Source organism: Equus quagga, chromosome 15, assembly GCF_021613505.1.
Source record: "Equus quagga isolate Etosha38 chromosome 15, UCLA_HA_Equagga_1.0, whole genome shotgun sequence".
Lineage (NCBI taxonomy): Eukaryota > Metazoa > Chordata > Mammalia > Perissodactyla > Equidae > Equus > Equus quagga.
Window position 1 is genome coordinate 91,420,127 of NC_060281.1, and position 16,098 is coordinate 91,436,224.

Here is a 16,098-nt window from a genome sequence, read left to right on the forward strand (position 1 = left end):
GGAGGAGGAGGAGGGGGAGGAGGAGGAGGGGGAGGAGGAGGGGGAGGAGGAGGAGAGGGAGGAGGGGGAGAAGGAGAAGGAGGGGGAGGAGGAGGAGGGGAGGAGGGGGAGGAGGGGGAGGAAGAGGAGGAGGGGGAGGAGGGTAGGGGGAGGAGGGCTGGGCAGGCTTCATCATGGTGGCTGGTGCAATCTGCGGTAAGGAGCACTTCCGGGCAAGATGGGAGGGAACAGGGTGGTGGGGCCCTGCCCTAAGCCTCCAGGGAACACATCTCCTCTGGGCCTGTGCTCCCAGTTGCATCCTGGGCCCAGGAAGGTGTAATGATTAGACTCTCCGCCCTGGGCTTGTGGGAGGGACCTACTCACCGCCCCTCCCAGTTGTACACAGAATGTCAGTTCTGGGCATGTGCTTCCAGATCCTTCCAGGCAGAGGGACTCAGCCCTCATCAGATTCTCCAGTGGGCCTGTCACCTAAACTGGGCTGTCCCATTCCTGGGTGGTGAGGGGGAGCAATCCAGCACCCACATACACTCACGCTCGTTCTCAGAGCCCAGAGAAACTCATGCCATGATCCCAGGGGTCCACCCACAACCTGGCCCCCAGCAACAGCGCCTGTTGGCCCTCTCCACCATGCTGACCCTCTCCCACCCTCTGTCACAGCCATGAACACTGTCCTGCTCAGCTGCCTCCTTGCCCTGCCACACATGGTGTATTCCATGGCTGCCGACGGGCTCTTCTTCCAGGTGTTTGCCCATGTGTACTCCCGGATGCAGGTGCCCGTGGTGGGCATCCTGGTGTTCGGGTTCCTCATGGCTTTCCTGGCTCTGCTGGTCGAATTTGAGGCACTAGTGCAGTTCCGCTGCATCTGTGCACTGCTGACCTACACCTTCGTGGCCACCAGCATTATCATGCTACGCTTCCGAAAGTCCCTGCCATCCAGTTCTCAGGACCCAAGCAGCCCTGTGGACACTGAGCAGGCCTCAGCCTCTGAGCCTGGGCAGCTGCGACCAGCCCTGAGGCCCTACCTCCGCTTCCTGGGTGGGTGCAGGCCTGGAGCCGCCGTGGCTTGGGCCCTCGGTGTCCTGGTGGCCTCGGCCATCACCCTGGGCTGTGTGCTGGTCTTCGGGGACTCGGCCCTGCAACTCCCGCCCTGGGGCTACACCCTGCTGCTCCTGCTCAGCTCCGCCACGTTTCTGCTCAGTCTCCTCGTCCTGGGGGCCCACCAGCAACAGCGCCGGCAGGACACCTTTCAGGTACTTCCTCCAGCCAGCACCCACCATGCTCAGCCCAGCCAGCTCCCTTCACACCTTCCTCCTCTGCTGTGGCAGGATGCACCAGGGCTGCAGGGCGGGGGAGGCCAGTGCCCCACACCCCTCTCTCTTCATGGCGGGGGGACCCTTGTCTCTGGAATCTCCAGAGGTGGAGAATGTCTCTGTGGATTCCCGATACATCAGGCCCTGCGCCAGCAGCCCTTCCCTGCAGCCCAGCCCAGCCTTTGTCCCTCAGGTTCCCATGGTGCCCCTGACTCCCGCCCTGAGCATCCTCCTCAACATCTTCCTCATGCTGCACCTGAGCTACCTGGCCTGGCTGCACTTGTCCATCTGGCTGCTGATGGGTGGGTGGGGGCCAGGCTAGGACCCCAGGGGGCTGCAGGAGGAGGGCAAGCAGGGTGGCAGTGCTGGGACCTGCCCCTAAGGTTTGTGCCACCTTTGCAGAACTCATGGTGTATTTTGGCTATGGCATCTGGCACAGCAAGGAGAACCAGCAGGAGTGACTGGCGTTGACTTGTCCCACGCAGCAGCCCGGAGGAGACGGTACCAGCCCTGCAGCCCCCTAGCCAGGCACCAGCCCAGGAGCCCAGTCACACAGAGCAGCCCACCAGTCCATGAGGACCACTGGGAGCCCAAATGCCCTCCTCAAGAGGCCATAGGAGCAGGCAGCCCCTCTATCCAGGGCAGCTTGGGGTTGCTGGTTTGCTCATGCTGGGGGGTCCACAGGACCTCAGGACCTCAGCCCAGGTGCCGAGCTTCAAGTCTTTGGGAGTGGGCCATGGCCAGCGCTGGTGTAGTGGACTCTTTGCCCAGTACCTTCCAGTTTATGACCAACTCCAGCTGCCTGGGCAGGTGGGGTAGCACGGGCAGAGAAGAGGCTTGAGTCCCAGGGACCCACAATAATAACTGCTCAGCCAGCCATGTAGCCCGCCTCCATGTCTACTGTGGAGTTCTTTGTGGCACTGACTCCTCACCTGCCCCAGGGAATGAGACAACTGTCCCCAATCCACAGCAAAGCTGCAGAGGTTCTGTAAGGGGGAGGTGCCAGCCCTGGGGCAGTCTTGAGTCAGGGACACAGCCAGGCCTTGGTCCCAGGGTCCCACCCTCAGGCCAGTGCCCTCTGCCCAGCTCAGAGGGGTGCTACGCACACCAAAAAGAGAGAGAGGTCCATGAAAGGATAGGCCAAGCGCCTCCAAGTCTCCTCTCTTGTTCCCTTGGAGGCAGATCAAGAGATTCAGAATCCAGATTGGGAGCCTGGATTCCCAAGAAGGCCACCTAGAAAGGGCAGTGGAGTCCTGGGTTCCCTCAGTTTCCCAGGGCTCCCAGAGAGCAGGGCATGTCCTGAGGCCTGCCCCTGATGGAGAGGCCCCCCTGCACAGGCACATGCATCTCTCAGGCACAGACCCACATGGCGCGCACAGTCCCCTGGGTGTGCACCCACGTGCAGACTGAGGCAGCAGCTGTTTCCCAGCCCAGGGCTGCCTGCAGCTTCCAGCAGCCTCTCTCCCTGCCGCCCCCTCAGGGCTTTGTGACAAAGGCTCAGGATGGGACACACGTGGGCAGATGGGTGTACAAGTGCCTGGGCCTGCTCCAGGGACCTTCAGCCCACCTGCTGGTGGTGGGGCCCCATGCTTGGGGGTCCCTAGGCTCACCCTGCACCTCCCATGGTCTCCCCAAGGCCATGCTCCATCTATCATAGACGCCTCACCCTCCTGGTTCCTGCCTGTGAGGACCACACAGGAAGCTGCTGGCTTTGGCAGCTTTACTCCTCCACTCTCTGCAGCCTCAACATCACTTTCTCTGGGCCCCAAGGACAACCAGGGACACGTGACCCCGCTCCATTAACCAGGCCTCAGGGCCATGACCTTTCACCCCGGCCCTTCTGAACCTGCTTCCCACAGACACTGCCCTGGGGGTGAGAGGCAGCAGGGACCCCAAGGCTTTGCTGAGGCTCCAGATGCCAGATGATTCCAGATGCTGCCCAGCCTGAGCCCCAGGCCTCCCCTCCCCAGCCTGGCCCATGTCGCTCCAGCAGCAAGCTGCCATCACAGCCCTGCCCACCAGGGACTCCTGAGGAGGCAGCCCCTTGTCTCCCTGGGGTGGGTACCCAAAACCCTGCCCCTCCCTGGGACCCAGAGAGGGCTTGGCTCCTGCAGCCCCTTCCCTCCCCTCCTGACCATGGGCCTGGGACACGGGGAAATTCTCCAGCAGGCAGGACTCAGGCCCCCAGGGGGATGCCAGAGCCTGAACCAGGCCAGCCTGCTGGGGCTTCCAAGTCTTCTGTGAGGGACATTCTCTCCAGCCCCTGGGCTCCACCTGGGGTCTGGGTCAGAGCGTGGTACGCATGCAGTTGCTTCAGGCTGGGTGAGCAGCTGCCCAGACACATTCTCAGCTGTGACCTTGGGCAGCAGTGACATGTGTACAAATATACAGTCTCCCCACCCCATGGTTCCCAGGATCCCGGTGAACAGGTTCCAGGGCGTTGGGCTATTGCCACCAAGGAGACATATAGAAGGTCCCAAAGGACCCCATGCCCACCAATTCAGCCCCTCCCCCCTCCCCCATCCCAGCCCTCCACAGCCCAAGGGCCACCACCAGGAAGGGGCTGGTGCTCATCAGCTGAGCAGGTATGGGCCCAAGATGTGCCAGTGCCCTTGCCTGCAGTCCTAGGGGGTCAGAGCATCTGCCGACCACACTCCTCACTCCATGGATGAGGCCCAGAGCTGGGAGGGGCCATGCCCTGGGAACCCAGCACAGAGCAGCTGCCACAGCTCCTCTTGTCAGGCTGTCTTCTCCCTGGCCTTGGACTCTGGCTGCACAGACCCCAGTGTGGGGCAGCTGAGAGGGCAGGGGCTCTCCCTGTGAGGGGGCTGCCGGCAGGGGGAGGAGGGCTGGGAGCCAGGCAGGGCTGGAGGTGACCACAGCCAGTGTGGTGGACAGCTGGACAGCGGGGAGCTGCTGGGAACACTGGAGACGGGGCCTGGGAGAGCGTCTCCAGCCCCAGCCCCAGCTGGAGCCCCGCTGGGCCAGGGCCCTGCGTCTGTTCCCTGCAGTCTGTACATGAAAGTGACTTCTGTGGTCCCCAGGCAGCACCTGCCGAGGCTGGAGTTCAGGGAAAGACAGTCTGCCTAGGAGCTGAAGGGTGGAATTCTCCCCCAACCTCTGCCCTGGGCCTGCTGGGGCTTCAGCCATGAGTCCCCAAGCTGGGGCCCTGACCCTTCCCAGTCCCCAACCCCCAACCCTCAACCCCCAACCAGCAGAGAAAGGCTACAGGCCTCAGGAATGGGCCAGCGAGTGGGTGCCAGGCCCACCCTGGTGAAGGTGTCCAGCTACCAGCAGCAGCAATGGGGACAGGTGCTGGGACCCCTCTAAGACATCTGGTCAGCCAGATGTGCAGTTGGGGAAGCCGCCTGTCTGCTCAGGGCTGGCAGTTCCCTTCAGGGTTTTTGTCTGCAGATGAGGACAGCAGGTCAGGGCTTCAGCCACCATCCTCCAAAGTGTCGCCCAGGGTCAGGCAGGCCTGCAGCCCCCTCCTCATGCTTGGTCCTCCAGTAGAAATGGGCTTCTTCATCCACACACAACAGCAGCAGGTCACAGAAGGGGGTGATCTGGGAGAGGCAGGGCAGACCCATGGCCAGGCCCCCAACCTTCCATCCCACTGCCTCCCCAGCCCTCACCCCAAGATTCAGTGTCACCCCAGGGGGCTCAGGGGGTCACTCAGGGGGCACATGCTTGCCAGCAGCTAGAGGGAGCCATGATGGCCAGACTCACCACACCCAGCCGGGCCACTCCAGTGCCCAGAGTGAGGGTTGTGGGGATGAGCCCTGACTTCCCTGCCTGAGAGAGACCTGGGCTGAGCCTCTCTGCCTGTGGCTGCCACTCCTTCCTGCCCCTCACTGCCAGCCCTCATCTGTCCTGGCCTGACCCCTACCTGCCCAGTGACGAGGATGTTGAAGCAGATCCTGTAGAGCTGAGCAGGCTCCGGGCCTCCACGCCTGAGGCCTCGCCCCAGTGAGCAGCTGTCCTGGGGCAGGAGAGAGTCCAGTGGCTGCTCTGCCCACTCCTGGGTGGCCTGGCCCTCACAGGCCTCATCTTACTCATCCACTGACTCCATCCACCCCAGCCTGAGTCCTGGGTCTCAGCCCTGTGTCACTGCTGAGGACACAGGGGACAAGCAAGCTGGGACCTGCCTCTCAGAAGCTCCCTGCCTGCTGAGGGGATGGGGACAGAAGGGTCCCTAAACAGACACTGGCAGTGGGGGAGGGGGAGGTGGGGTAGGCCTGGGGCTGTGGGGTCCAGAGATGGGCACTCACTCTCCCTGGGAACCAGGGAAGACTTCCTGCTGGGAGATCCTCAGGCTGGATTCCCAGGGCTCAGGAAGGAGCTCCAGGCAGAGAAGGAAGGCAGGGAGAGCGCAGAGGGGAGGGGGTAGGGTGTGGGCAGGTCCAGCCCCATGTGGTTGCACAGGGCTTGGGGACCAGTGAAGTCAGGCCAGGAGGGCCCAGCAGGCAGCTTCATAGGTCGTCACCTCCAGGCCTGGTGGCTGTGTGCACATATGTGTGAGGGTGACAAGGTGACATGAGGGGGCAGAAGGATGGGTGTGCTGTTTTCTTGAGAAGTGACCCCTTTCACATCATGGAATGCCTCTTTGTCCCTGAGAATTTCCCTTGTTCTGAAATCCGCTTTGTCTGGAATTAACACAGCTCCTCTAGCTTTCCTTGGATGTGTGCTATCCTGACTTAATCTTGTTCTGTCCCTTTACTCCTAACCCAGCTGCGTCTTTACAATGAAAGTGAGTTTCTTGTGGACAGCATGTAGTTCATTCTTATTTTTTTTAATGTGGTCTGATGAAGTCTGTCTCTTACTGGCCTCATTTAGACCCTTCCTATTTAAAATGATTATTGATGTAGTTGGATTAATATCTACCATACTTGTAACTGTATCTGTTGCTTTTGATCTTTCAATTTTGTCTTGACTTGTTAAATTATTTTTTGCCCTCTCTGGTTTTGATTGAGCATTTTATAAGATTCTACCTTTTCTTTTCTTTTAGTGTGTCAATTATATTTCTTTAAAGTTTTTAAATGATGTTGCACAATTCTGTGAATATACTAAAAAACCCTGAATTTCATGCCTTCAAGTGTGACTTGTATGTGAACCATATCTCACTAAAGCTGTTACAATGAATAAAAGACAGCATTGTGCATCAGCAACACAGAATGTAACCCCCAGAAAGGAGCACAGAACCTCGTTCACTCACTTTAAAGGACCCGAACTCATGCATTGAAACATAGGGAAATTCTACAAGTTAATGTTCTAGGTACCAGGAAATCCTGAAATGTTCACCAGGATTTCCATGTTTCAATTAAAAAAAAGGGCACCTAGGTTTTAAAAACACATATTCACAAATGTCAGGAAGGAATCATCATCGCTCAGGGGAGGGGACATGGGGAAGTCGTCAAATGGAGAGAATGTCAGAGTTCAGGTGACATGAATCTGCACCCTGAATGTGAAGGTGGACCCACACCCATCACTGCTCCACCCCCAGGGATGACCTCAGAAGTCAAAGAGGACAAGTAACAATATCTCTTTCAAAAGCATCAGTTGTTGAAAAACCAAAATATTAAGAAATAAACATTTTGGAATCATGAAGAAATGAATCTTGCAGATTCTCAGTTTTAAAACTAAAAAGTCCTGAAGATTCCATTTCACAGGCACTGAAGGGACTCTCCTCCTCATAGTTGCAGTGGATTCCAGACGTGACAGATGTCTTAGGATACAACTGAAAAGAATCCAGTGTTTGTGAAGGGCTCTTTGTTGACCCTGAATCCAACCCTAAATGCTCTATCAGACAACAGACACAAATGCAGGTCAGCACACCCAGCAGGCAGAGAAACGAGGATCATGGGAAATTCAGTACTTTGCAGTGATGGTGCAAGGCACACGTCTATTAAAATCCATCAGGCTTTAATATGCCTTCCACGAGTGAACAAATACAAAGACACAGACATTTTGGATTTGTTAAAAAGCTGTGCACCTGTTCTTGGTACCAATCTTTGTCCCCCTTCAGTTCACGTGACCATCACCGACCACAATACACACCCCTGGGCACACACCGCTCACCAGGGCCAAGGAACCTAAGGTGCTGGTGGATCGTATCAAGGAGCATTCTTGATGCTGAAAAGGAAGGATGGCATTTCCAGCATAAAGGACAAATCTTCCCAGGAAACAACAGTTGCCAAGCTTCCCCTGACATGTCTGTGCACATAATATACAAAATGCACTCACCCCACCTTTCTAAGGGTTCCCTCCTCCCTAAATGGAGATGATGAGAAACCTGCCCCCAGGGGTGTGGTGAGAAATGAGCACAGGGAAAGTGTGAATCCAGCCCCAGCCCAGAGCGAGAGGGAAGACGTGTCAGCTGCTTGATTCTCACACACACGTCTCCTCTGTCTGCTCACTGCCCACCGTCAGGGAAGACTGTCCCAGGCCAGTCTGGGGCAGAGCCTGGCCATGGGGACCAGGCCTTGGAGAGACACCAGTTGGGACACCAGGTCACGATGCAGGAGTCCCACAGCATCATTAGGACAAAGCAGCTTGGGTCCACTCTGCACACCCACCTGAGCGCTGACCTACTTTTTACCAAGCACAGCGCTGGGCGGCCACGGTTGGGAGTAAGACAGCTCCTGCCGCCCAGGAACGTCAGACCCAGGGAAAGAAGAACCAATGACGGCCTCGGACATCCGATGATCACTGATCTAGTGCTTCTTGTAGAGGTTTAAACAGAAATGTAAAGAAGCAGGGCATTTGACACACAGTCAACAGAAATTGGAAAGAAACATAAAATGAACCATCTAGCTAAACGAACATGGGGAATCGTTTGCTTGTGGAAGTTTGGCAGGATGCTCGGGGCCTGTGACGGCTGCTGGCTGAGTGTGCAGCAGAGGCAGCAGAACAGAACCGCTCAGTGAGGGAACCAAACCCACTGGAGGGAGACTCCACCCAGAGCGGGTCTGTCATCACCGGTCCCCAAATAACCTGTTGTAGAATCTGACCCTCTCGCAATATCTGCCCCGAGTGGTCATTTTCTTCATGGAGATCCATGTGAGCACCACATGTTCAAGCTCTGGAACAGCAGGACATCGACTAGTCCACATATACCAGGACCCGGCCTTGGTCCCTTACCCAGCAGGTGCCCTGGTGCCAACAGCAAGACCACCCTGATCTGCCCGAAGCCGATGGTGACGGTAGCAGTGGAGGTGAAAACTTTAATGAGTGACGGGGCAGGAGATGACGTCCAGCAGGAACCCCAGCTGGTCAGGAGGAAATACTGAGTGGTCACAGGTCTGCCTGGTCCCAGAGGACATGGGCAGACATGGGCTGGGGGATGGGGTGTGGGTGGGACTGGGGCTAAGGGCCGGTGGTGACACACCCTGTTTGGGCTGGTTTGGAGAGCAGGAAAGGGAGGCTGGGTTCTGAGGCCCTGGGCACATCTCCAAGTGTCCTGGCCTCTCAGCAGAATAGGGCAGGGCTGAGGCCAAGGGCACCTCCACCCCCCACACAAAGGGACAGCCCTTGGAATACAAAGAAGGAAATGCTGAGGGCAGGGGCAGCCCCAGGAGGCAGGGACCTCGGGGCCCCAGGAAGAGCAGAACTGCAGCCCCGACCATGGCAGGAAGGCCCGAGGGTCTCACCTGAGAGCAGGAGCCCCAGGGCTCACTGCACACAGCCCCACAGGAAGGCCAGCAGCATAGCACAGGTGGGCTCACAGAAGGCGTAGGAGGAGACCAGGAGGGACATGATGGCCATGGTGAGAAGAGTCACATCCCGGGAGGTGCCAGGAAGACCTACATGAAGCACCCATGAAGGCAGAGTAGAGGCCAGACTGTTGGGGAGAGAGAGCGATGAGCCCCCAGGAGGCACACGGCATGCTCATGGCATCCCTGGTGTAGACGTCTGAGCACAGGGGTCTGTGTGTCCACCGTGTACGTTGGGCACACCAGCGCCACAGGCAGGGTAACCACTCACCCTCCATCACCCACGGGTGTGACCTGCAGTGATCAGGGGACCTCTTCTCCCCACACCCAACTGGGGCCTCTGGTGCCACCTGTGGGAGCACAAAGGCCTGTGTACCTCTGTGTGAGCGCGTGAGTCTGAGGAAGCGTCCTTAAGGCCACGGTGAGCCATCCCGCTGGCCCCATCACACAATCCAGAAGTAGCTCAGTGCCTGTGTGTGACAAGGGTGACAGGAGCAGGTACAGGGGTGTGTGTCTGCCCAAAGGCAGTCACATGCTCTAGATTGTAAACCGAGGCTCCTTGGGCCCCATGGGGCTGGAGCCCTGGGTGCCCCACTGTCTGGAGGGGACACTGCATTTCTCCTCAGCTTCTGGGTGGGGACTGAGGCATGGAGTGGGGTCAGGCCGTGGGCATGACATGTAGCCAGCAGCAGGGCAGACATCTCACCTGGGGTGGGAGTCAGGCCCCTCGGAACAGGCCAGCGCCTGGGGAATGACCTTGATCCCAACCTAGAACCTGGCCATTAAGTCCATCTTCAGCCACTGCACAGAGTCCTGGGACAGCCAGGCCAGGATGCGCGGCTTGCTCTGCACGACCACAGGGGGGCAGCAGAGGGCTGGTTGGGGAATGCAGGCACCTGAGGGCTTGGCCTGAGCCAGCACCTTCACAGAAGAGAGCATGCTGGGGCAGGCAAGGGGCCACACAGACCAGCAGTCAGGGTCCCAGCTTCAGAGAACCCAGCAATAGGGTGGGGGTCCAGGGCATCAGCAGAGGCACAATCTGTCTCCCTTCCAGGGCGTCTAACCCAGATGGGTTAAATGCCCCCTTGCTGGTCTTAGAGGAAGCCAACAAGCTGTGCAGAGGGGCCTCCATCAAGGTGGCCGTCCCCTCCCCTGCTCACTGCTCTCCCCAAATCCCCCTGCCCAAACCCTGGGAGCCTTCTCTCCCTCCATCAGCGCTGGCCCGGAAGGACCCGATAAAGGATTTCTCAGTGAGAAGCCGAGACGCTCGCTCATTAGATCAGGGTTTCTCCTCCCAGAGAATTTGTTTGCTTTTATTTTTCCTCCCCAGGGAATTTTACGGGGAGCAGCACAGAGAGAAGCCGGGTCCAGGGGGCACCCTTGTCTGGCTGGCGGGGAGTGGGTGCTGACTGGCTCCCTGAGGCCCAGAGACTTTCCAAGTGAGCACCACTCCACCCGCTGAGGGGGACGGCAGTGCTGGAGGGGGGTCTCCCAACCTGAGGCCTCACCTTCCATGACCCCCACCTGTGACATTCGCATCCCTAGAGAGGCCCCAGGGGTTCCAGTCATTTCTGGGAGAAGGCTAGAGGCTCCTCCACTGATTCAGGGTGCACAGCATCCTCTAGGATCCCGCATGTAGAGCCGGCACCAGACGACCCCTCACCCTGGCCCATGAACCTGCTCCAGGCAGACCCCGGCCCCCACCCCCAAAGCCGCTTGCTCTGAACCATGGGGTCGAAGGGTGGATACCCCACACCAGCGATGGTCTGTGGCCTGCCGGCCCAGCAAGGCCAAGGGCAGCGGGGACCTGGGTGGGGATGCAGTGGGTGGGGAATGGAGGTCCCCGATAGAGGTAGCTGTAACCTCGGATCCTGCATGGCCCCTTCCTTCCGCCATGCCCTGGCGACCCTGGTTATTCCCAGCAGCTCATCCACCCAGTCCAGGAGGCCGGAGGAGGGCATGGGAGAGGGAGAGCCCCCAGTTCCTCTGCTGCAGGGGACCCCTCCCTGGTCTCCCCCGGGGGTGCCCCCACCTCCCCCCACCCCCACCCAAGTGGTCCAAGAGTGGGCTGGGGCTCTGCCCATCCACCCATGAGCCCTACTCCACCGCTTTGTGTGACAGAGAGCAGGTCACTTACCTCTGTGCGCCACGGTTTCCTCCTCTGCCACATGGGGTCACAGTAATACCTTGTCATGGGGTTGTCACGGGATTAGCCAAGTTAGCGCTTTCTACGGATGGCACGCAGCAGGGTGCCTTGCACTCGCCCTCCCACTGTTAACTGCTGTTATGATGTCCCAAGAGCTCGAGTGACCATAAGAGCTGCCATTGAAGGCACTTACTCTGGTTTTATTGTGCTGAGAGATACATAATGTAATAGGTACAATTTTAAGTGTTTTCTTTCTTTCTCTTTTATTTTGGTAACACTGGTTTATAACATTATATAACTTTCAGGTATACATCATACTATATTTTGATTCTTGTGTAGATTACATCATGTTCATCACCCAGAGGCTAATTACCATCCGTCACCACACACATGTGTGTAATTGCCCCTTTCGCCCTCCTCCCTCCCCCTTCCCCTCTGGTAACCAGCAATCCAGTCTCTGTCTCTATGTGTTTGTTTGTCGTTTTTATCTTCTACTTGTGAGTATTTGACTTTCTCCCTCTGACTAATTTCACTTCACATAATACCCTCAAGGTCCATCCATGTTGTCACAAATGGCCGGATTTCATCCTTTCTTACGGCTGAGTAGTATTCCATCATGTATATATGCCACATCTTCTTTATCCATTCATCCCTTGATGGGCACCTAGGTTGCTTCCAAGTCTTGGCTATTGTGAATAATGCTGCAATGAACATACAGGTATGTGTATCTTTATGCATTTGTGTTTTCATGTTCTTTGGATAAGTACCCAGGAGTGGGATAGCTGGATCATATGGTAGATATATTTTTAATTTTCTGAGAAATCTCCATACTGCTTTCCCTAGTGGCTGCACCAGTTTGCACTCCTGCCAGCAGAGTATGAGGGTTGCCCTTCTCTCCACACCCTCTCCAACACTTGCTGTCTCCTGTCCTGTTAATTATAGCCATTCTGACTGGAGTGAGGTGATACCTCATTGTAGTTTTGATTTGCATTTTCCTGATAGCTAATGATGTTGAGCATCCTTCCATGTGCCTGTTGGCCATCGTATATCTTCTTTTGGAGAGGTGTCTATTCAGATCTCTTGCCCATTTCTTAATTGGGTTGTTAGCTTTTTTGTTGTTGAGATGTATGAGTTCTTTGTATATTTTGGATATTAACCCCTTATCCGATATATGGTTTGCCAGCATCTTCTCTCAATTGTTAGGTTGTCTTTTCATTTTGTTGATGGTTTCCTTTGCTGTGCAGAAGCTTTTTAGTTGGATGTAGTCCCTTTTGCTTATTTTTTCTATTGTTGCCCTTGCTTGGTCAGACACGGTACTTGAAAATATGCTGCTGAGACCGATGTCAAAGAGCATACTGCCTATGTTTTCTTCTAGAAGTTTCATGGTTTCAGGTCTTACATTCAGGTCTTTAATCCATTTAGAGTTAATTTTTGTGTCTGGTGTAAGATAATGGTCCACTTTCATTCTTCTGCATGCGGCTGTCCAGTTTTCCCGCACAATCTATTGAGGAGCCTTTCCTTTCTCCAGGTGTGTTCTTGGCTCCTTTGTTGAAAGTTAGCTGTCCAAAGATGTGTGGGTGTATTTCTGGGTATTTAAGCATTTGTAAGTTTATGGTTCAGTGGCATTAGGTACATTCACCTTGTTGTGCAGCCGTCACCACCATCCGTCTCCAGAAGGTGCTCATTGTCCCAGAGTGAAGCTCTGTCCCCATTAGGCACTAACCCCCGTGCCCCCTCCCCAGCCCCCGGACCCTCCATCTACTTTCTGTGTGTGAGTCTCACTACTCTAGGTCCCTCATAGAATTGGAATCATACAGTATTTGTCCCTTTGTGACTGTGACTTCACTCAGCATAATGTCCTCACGGTTCATCCATGTCGTAGCCCGTGACAGTACCTCATTCTTTCTCAGGCTGAATGGTACTCCAGCGTGTGCATACAGCACATTTGTTTATCCTTTCATCCGTCGGTGGACACTGGGCTGCATCCACCTCTTGGCTGCTGGACTCTGGCTGCCATGAACCAGGATGTGCCCCAGCCCTTTGAGTGATGTGTTCTCTCATGACATCACCTTATGGTGAGCAGGTGCTGTGTCCCCATCTGAGAGACTGAGGCTGGGTAGGAGGACTACATGCAGAGGGGACTGAGGCCTGTGCACAGATGCTTCCTGGAAGGTCCATCAGGCAGCTGTGTCCACACTCCCATCTGGGCGAGGCTGCAGGAACACGGAGGGGCTTTTCCTTCTCACCTGACGTCTTTCTGGTCTGTCTGAGTGTGTGACATGTGCCATGATCCCTCACATGCTAGAGAAGAGCTGGTGAATAAAAGGAGGCTGCTGCAGTCGTTTTCAGTCTGTGACGCGTGCTCTTACAGAAACCTTGGGAAGAGCAGAGAAGCAGAAAGAAGAAAATAAAAGCCCCCAGGGTCGGTGTGCATCCTCGAGGTCCACTGTTTCCTACCAATGTCCCAGGGGAGGGACCTGTGGGCCTGTGGGGCAAGGAGGGAGAGGCGGGGCAGACCTCCCTGGGTGCCGGCCATCTGAGGTCCACACCAGGGCCCAGATGCAGGTCCTTGGCTGCTGGGTGGCCCCACCTCCCCGCCTCCCTGCTGGCAGCATCAGAGCAGAGCGGAGGGTCAGCACCAGGAGCTCCAGCACCTCGCCTCCTTGGGCAGGTGCAGAGCCTGCCGCTGCGGCTCGGCCAGGCTGGCGGTCCCACAGTGGGGGCTTCGTGTCACCGTGGGGAGAGGCCGGCACCTTCCCTCCCTGCCCCAGAGGGAGGAGGACTGGTCCGGAGCCAACCTCAGCCCCATGTCACCTGCTCTGAGCACTTGTCCCCAGGCCCCGGGCCTCCTGGCTGGGCCATTGGTCCATGAGGACAAGGGCCTGGGCTGCCCTCGCAGAGGCCATGGCTGGGTGCAGGGCTTGGGGGTGGAGAAAGGATCTGAGAGCACTGGGAGACCACAGGAGCTCTGCACAGGTCCATCTCCCACCTCTAAGCATCCCTGGGAGGAAGCACGTGGGGCAGGAGAGAGCGTCCCCGATGGACTTGGCATCAGGAGGATGGCTCTGTCCTGCAGGTGGGGCGGACTCACTGGAATTAAGCTGCTGTTCAGAAACTCCTGCAGACTCGGGATGATGGGGCGATGAGGGCCGTGTCCCCTCCCCTCCCTCACACGGCCGGACCTCTGGGCAGTTAACATGGGACATACGGCCCAGAGTCTTTAGTTGGGATTCTTGGTGTCCCCAGATGATGGGGTGGTGGTGGGGGAGAAGGTTCCAGATTCTCTTAGTTAATCTGGTCAAAGGAAGAGGGGGACCTGGGGAAACTGAGGCAGTGGTGTCACGGGAGACTTTCAGTTCTGGGGAAGGAGGCCAAGCCCAGAGGGCTGTTCCTTCCTGAGGACTGGGGCTCCCCGGGGTCGAAATGCAGGTGGTATGTCAGTCAGCTGACCTCAGCACTCCAGCCCCTGCTCACTGTGCATACCTGTCATCCTCTGTGTCACCTTCCATGGCACCCAGCACTGCAGACACCCCAGCCCCAGTGCAGGACCTTCTATGAGAAGTGTGGCCATGGGGAACGTGGCCTGGGTGGACCCAGACTGGACCCCAGACCTATGACCTGCATGATATGCTGGGAGAAGGGCCCCTCCCATGTTTCCCAGATGCCGCCACCTTTCTTCCTCCACCTCGTAAATCTGGGGTCTGTGCCCCTCCTGTGGGCTCACAGTCCTGGCCTCGATGTCTGACTTTAGTGTCTAAGAAGAGACCCTCTGACTCACTGGATCTGGGTCCCCATCATGGGTCCGGTGGAGAGAAGCATGAGGATGTGTAATGACATCCAGGGCGAATCCACTCACAGGAAGGACGATGATCTCAGGCCCCAGGAGGAGGTCCGGCCCCTCCACCTCCTGCGCCAGTTCCAGGGCAGTCCCTGTCCCCCACCTACCTGCTTGAATCTTGACTCCCACCTACCTGCCCTCCCAGTCCCTTACTTCATCACTGATGCCTCAGCATCCTGAGCTGATCTGGATGCTTAGGACACCACCATCGGGCAGAGGGACCAAGGTGGGTCCAGGAAGACTGGATGGTGGGGTGGGCCACAGCTTGGGCCCCTTCCTGGGCTGACAGTCTGAAATCACGGCCTCATCAGGCCGGTTCCCTCTGGGTCTCTAGGGCCTTCCTGCCTCCTCCAGCTTCTGCTGGCCCCAGGCGTCCTTTGTGACATGGCTGCCCCACTCAAGGCTCTGCCTCCATCATCACAGAGCCTTCTCTGTGTCTTCTGCTCTGTGTCTGTGTTTCTCCTCTTCTTATAAGGACATGTCATTGGATTTAAGGCCACCTGGGTGCTTCAGGATGCTCTCACCTTAAGATCATTGGCAATTATATCTGTAAAGACTCTTTCCAAGAAGGTCACGTTCACAGGTTCCAGGGGGACGTGTCTTTGGGGCATCACCATTCAATCCCCTACAGGAGGTGGGTGCCTTCCTCATTTCCCTGTTGGTGCCACTAGTTCATGGTGACCGGGGAAGGGGGTAGGGGTGAGGAATCCTCTCTTCCAGCCCCTGCCCAAGGCTGTCCCTGGTAGCTCCATGGGCAGACGTGGTATTCCAGAAAACACAGAACCCAGAGCATGGCAGGTAGCAGCTGCACAGGGGTGACACGGAAGAGCCAAGGAATGGCCAGAGTCCCTAGAAGGGAGGGCTCAGGTAGAGCTGTGCAAGGCCTGCTCCAGGATGGGGCACTGGTGGAGCGACTGGCTCCAGCCTGGGCTCTGAGCCCACATCCACAGCTGCTTCCTTCCCCCTGAGATGTGAGTTCATTCCACCTCTGCCCCTTTTGCTCAAGCCATTCTCCCTGCCTAGCATGCCCTCCCCTCTCCATCCCACCACTGTCTTTGTCAAGAGTCCTCCTGCCTGGCGTCCACTCCTCAG

The 16,098-nt window shown here is 57.0% G+C and overlaps 1 protein-coding gene across 1 annotated transcript in view; it reads left to right on the plus strand.

The window, feature by feature from the left end:
- LOC124227401 (cationic amino acid transporter 4-like) overlaps positions 1–1,771 on the plus strand; it is a 3,255-nt gene extending 1,484 nt beyond the window's left edge. The window contains exons 3-5 of the mRNA XM_046641388.1: positions 658–1,250; positions 1,504–1,612; positions 1,713–1,771. Coding sequence (XP_046497344.1) covers positions 658–1,250; positions 1,504–1,612; positions 1,713–1,771 — 761 coding nt within the window. The remainder of the gene's footprint in view (positions 1–657; positions 1,251–1,503; positions 1,613–1,712) is intronic.
- Positions 1,772–16,098: the final 14,327 nt, after the last annotated feature.